We start from the raw sequence: 4995 nt of genomic DNA on the forward strand, positions 1-4995 counted from the left end.
TTGTAAATTATTCACAAACGAAGGAATGTACTTGGCACCACCCTTCGAGGAAGTCCTTATAGGCCCCATGACATCTGTGTGTACGCGTTCTAACACACGTGTCGTTTTTGTCATCAAGCGAGATGGAAATGCCGTGATTGTTCGCTTGCCCTTCAAACATTCAGCACACAATGTTTCCTCATGTTGCTTGATAATTGGACTTCCTTTTGTTGAGTGTTGTGCTTGACCAGTACGTCCTTGCCGGGGTATCCCATGCGAGCATGCCAAAGCTCCCACTGATTGTCAGCCCCAGAATATTCAGCGAGACATGCTTTCTCTTGCTCACAGTCAAGCAAATACGACCTTCCGACTCTTAAACGTGACGCAATCGCTTGCTTCTTGTGTCAGATGACGCAAGACGAACGTGAGGAATCCGCGCTCATACCAATCTCTGCAAGCTTGCCACCGGATAGTAATCTTCTGTCGATTCCGGGAATGTGCAGAGCTTGCACCATGCGAATGCCTTTTCCGTCCAATCCAGTCAGTTTCACCGTGCCAGCTCCTTTAATGAGCAAATTCTTCTCATCTGTAATTGCAGCTTCAATGCTAGTTCCAAGGCCCTTGTTATCAAACAAGTCTTTCCTCTGTGGGGTCATGTGGAAAGTTGCCCCACTGTCAACCAGCCATCCTGAAGACTTTTCTTCACCAACAGCAAACACCGTGTCGTCGGTGTCAGACCTCTTACTGGCTGGGCAACTCCACTTCCTGTGCCCAAATTGGTCACAGTTAAAACAATTGCCCTTGAATCCGCCGTTTTCGCGTGAAGGACCGCCCTTTCGTCCATTGTTCCGTCCACCTTTGAATCTTCTAGCGTTTACATTTTCGTGGAACGCTTTCTCCGTAGCTCCCTTCCTTTGCAGCTTCTCCGATTCCTTGAGCAGCTTCTCCTTGACTTCAATCAACGTGATGCCCTTCGCATTCTCCAAAATCGAGTCATACTCTGCCTGCAGACTGATGAGTAGAACCACAAGTTGACGTATCAACTGGCTCTCCCGTAGTCTGGAGTCCCACTACCAGCTCACCAAAAGAGTTCGGATGCTCTGCCATGCTTGTCCCACTTTCCACCTTGAACTCGTGCAGTCGACGAGTCATCACCACACGGTTGTGAAGAGTCGAGCGATTAAAGAAGTCGTGGAGGGTTCCCCATGCTTCCAAGGCGCGGGTATCTCATACAACTCTTTTCAGTTTTGTTGCGAGCTAAAGAGTGCCGCTACAAATTCTGCTTTGCACTTCCTTCTCAAGCTCCACTGTCTTTTCCACTCTCCAGATGGATATCGGAGACAATTCCAATCTCTGCTACTCACTCATGGTTTGTACACAATATCTATTGTATTTGCTCACCTAACGGCAAAATTTCACGAGACCAATTTGATCTGCAAATTAGTAATTTGTAATGACAAGGTCTGGCAAATAGTAACGATTTAAAAAAAGTGCCGGTGATTACATCCAACCAGAGATATAACATGTATATAGTTTGGAATGAGTCTATACACAGGCTGAAAGATATTGAAATTTTGATTTGACATCGAATCTTCAACTTACAAGTAAATTTTATAGATTTTAAAGCTCAAACATTTTTATGTGACAATGAGTCTTACCAATAAGGAGTCAAACTTGTCTTGAAAAGGTCATAAATTTTTATTATTTTGACGCTGACTCGCGAACTACATACAGTTGCCAACTTTTAATTCAAGACAGCGATTATTATTTGTAGGTTCGCTAATAAGTTTTCCAATATCAACCATCAACAGTGGGTTAGTTTATCCGTGCGGGAGCAGACATCGAGCAAAAATTCAAAGAGATTGAGGAGGCCTAGGAAATAGAATAAAGCATACAATTGTGTGAGAAGTTTTCGCTGAAAGATACGCAAAGGATCTGCTGATGACGCCGCGTATCACTTCTATGATTACTGTTGAGATGGGAAAAGTACCAAATAATGGCATTACAATATTGTACAAAGAGCAGAAGACTGGCATTGATTAGACAATAGAAACTCGCAAAGGGGAGATTTCTGGGACAAGGCATCACGTCATGCGGTTTCTATAATTTTATTTTAAACAAGATAGATTATGTCGCACAAATTGAAAGCAGGCCTTCGTAAGAAAGGTAATTTATTCATCAATGGTGGCGTTGGTTGGGTAATTTGGTTTGGGCTCAAGGGGTTTTATCACAAAAAGCCGTCTATGACTCTTATGGGTATTATAATTTCTTAGGGTTTCATTAGACACAAAACAATTCTTAGCCGAACGCAGATCCGTTGCGGACTTTACAATCTGTTTATAATCATATGCTCCTCGTTCTTCTGCCATTGCTATCATCACAGCGGCTGGTATCCTGGTATCTGCTTAACGGCTTGAGCAATGACAGATTCCAACCAAGCAGATGTCTCCTTCGATCTTACCTTTGACGGATCCGCTGTTTATCTTGCTGGGAAGTGCGCTAATGCTGCAGCAGCCTCTACTAAAAAACAGGGAGAAAAATGGTGACGGCGTACGAGTTGATTTACAAACTTCTTGCAACCGCAAAACGCACAGTGTGCTACCTGCGAACACTGCAAAGCCTGCATCACGTATCGATTTTAATCGGAACGTGCTAGCAGTCATTTTAAGTAGATGTAGACCATTTTTGAAGTTTATGGTGTCGCTAGAAGTCCCAATGGTTTTCTTTTGAAGAAGAGGAAGCACTGAGGATGCAAATCACTTCACAAGCAAACATCAGTTACATGCTCCCAGTTCTTGCAAAGAAGGAACAAAAATAAAACATGACCGTTCTTTTTTTTCAGTAGATCTTCTTCTCAGCGCATTGAAAAAAAAGTGTTCAACTATGTCGTCCAGATGTAGTTCTTTATGACCAAAGAGAACATGCGTGCACTTTGCTGTACAACTGTTTTGAAATGGTTAGCTCGCAACTTTGCAAACAGTTGCAGGCATCCAATGCAACTTTATATTTAATGACTACAAAGTGTGGTTAAGCGTAAAGAATGAGCCAGCTCTGAATTGCATGTTAAAAGACGCTAATGTCCTTGGTTCTGGAAAATATCTGTACGCCAGAGCAGGACCATACAGCTCCAATCATTGCTGACAATCTAAGTAGTGTCATTGTTATCCAAACAGCTCTTGGATTTTTCAGTATTGATCCGAAACCGAAAAATTACCACAAAAATTTGGCACGGAAATTGTTGCAATCATGACATCTTGAAAAGTTCTACAAGAACCACATCCTACTATTTGACGCCACTGAACCCTATCTCAGCACAAGCTTGAAGTAGACTTGAAGAGGGTAATAAATTCACACCAGCACCAACAATTTGAGTCAGAAAGGCTAGCCAGAAGTGGCGATTAGGACATTCTTATAATTATCGAAACGGACCCGCAGTTATCGATTTCTGAAAAGATTACGTTGCAAAACTGCATGATCAGCAGCACTGTAGTTGTTGCCCTCCCCAGATTGGTGGTAACTGCTGACGAGAGACAGCGACTTCCATCTTAGTCGTAAATACTGGTATACCTTGGAACAGCAGATTCTACAAAAGAGTAAGTCTAATTTGCCAGCGATATCGACTGTCTAGTGATACATCTTTTCGGGCCTGATCAAAAACGTATCTCGACGATATGTTTCCGGTCGCGAAATACAACAATAAACACTTGAGAGCTTGCGAACGGTGCTCGGGTATGGGCTGAACATTCACCGTTTGCAGCGGCATCTTTAGCCAGCCTGCCGCTTTCGGCAGGCAGCTGACAGTTCATAAGTATGGGTGTTTCTTTAAAGTATATTACATGACACGTCCGATAGATAAATTTACCGGCAGTGTGATCGCTTTGGATCGTCTGGTCAAGATGGCTAATCTTGCTCCTGTCAGCGATAATGTGACCAGTAAGGATACAGCCAAGTCGTTTTCTGCCTAGTTGTTTGTTATCGTGGCTTGTTGATAGCACTATCGAATATCGGTGCACGATTTACATCAATATCCAAGAAACATTTTTTACGGTGCCGGAACTAAATTGGAAAGACGCAAAACGTGAATTGTGATAAGAAAAATATCCTCCGAAGCACTTGCGAGAAATATGGTGATGTATAGAGCCGCTCCTTACCATTGACTTTCCGTTGAATGACGCGTACATTTCTCTGCAGGCCTCACTGCATTTAACATAAATGAGTTTGAAATACCCTGGGCGACGTTCCAACAAAGTGGATTTGGTCTCATTGGGAGCGAGACTGAGCCGAGGGCAAGAATGCGTAAAAGCATCACACCAATGCTCGCAACACACGAATGCATAGTGGATAAAATTATCTATTTCGTGGAATGAACCTATTTAAATAAGTCACATGTAGTGTCTGCGGTATGTACAATGCGCGAGGTCGGATCTCTCACAGTAGGGGATTGATATATGCGCTGAATCTCCTCAAGATAACGCGAACATATCGTGTTTTATGTCTTCTTGCTAGCCATATCACGACTTCATTCTTTCGAGACAGTCGGGCGTGAAGATCTCGTGAAGCGACATCACTATCATTCCGTTTAGCTGACCTACCCTTTGCTCCAAAACAGCAACACGGTTGTGAGCCACTGGGGGCCTCCAATCAGCCAGTGCGGACGTCATGCTCATTGGTCAAATCAAGATCTGACTCATATCAGCCTCGGACGCACGCTGTGACTCTCGGCACGTATTGACATTCCACCACATCATAGTGAGCTCGCATATAGTTGGTATTAGCTTAGCTTAGCTTTTCAGTATTCGGAGCTGAGCTATCTAGCGTTAGCTTTTTCAAATCTTAAGCTAAGCTAAGCTAAGCTAAGCTAAGCTAAGCTAAGCTTAAGCTATTTGGAAAGCTGCTAGCAAAGCTATTCAAAATTGGCGCCAAATGTCTGCCAAACACCAATAGGTCCGCAAGCAATATTCGGACCAGATTTTGCTTCTTCCGGCGTCACGACAGCGTGTCCCAATGCTCGGCGTG

At 43.4% G+C, this 4995-nt stretch overlaps 1 protein-coding gene across 1 annotated transcript; it reads right to left on the reverse strand.

The window, feature by feature from the left end:
* Positions 1-383: 383 nt before the first annotated feature.
* PHALS_02562 (FOG: Transposon-encoded proteins with TYA, reverse transcriptase, integrase domains in various combinations) lies at positions 384-1131 on the reverse strand (the record flags this gene model as incomplete). The annotated part of the gene is made up of 2 exons (XM_024716965.1): positions 384-983; positions 1054-1131. The coding sequence occupies 2 exons, from the start codon at positions 1129-1131 to the stop codon at positions 384-386; spliced, it is 678 nt and encodes a 225-aa protein (XP_024582511.1).
* Positions 1132-4995: the final 3864 nt, after the last annotated feature.

Source organism: Plasmopara halstedii, assembly GCF_900000015.1.
Source record: "Plasmopara halstedii genome assembly, contig: Scaffold_2061, whole genome shotgun sequence".
In the NCBI taxonomy this organism is placed as follows: Eukaryota; Oomycota; class Peronosporomycetes; order Peronosporales; family Peronosporaceae; genus Plasmopara; species Plasmopara halstedii.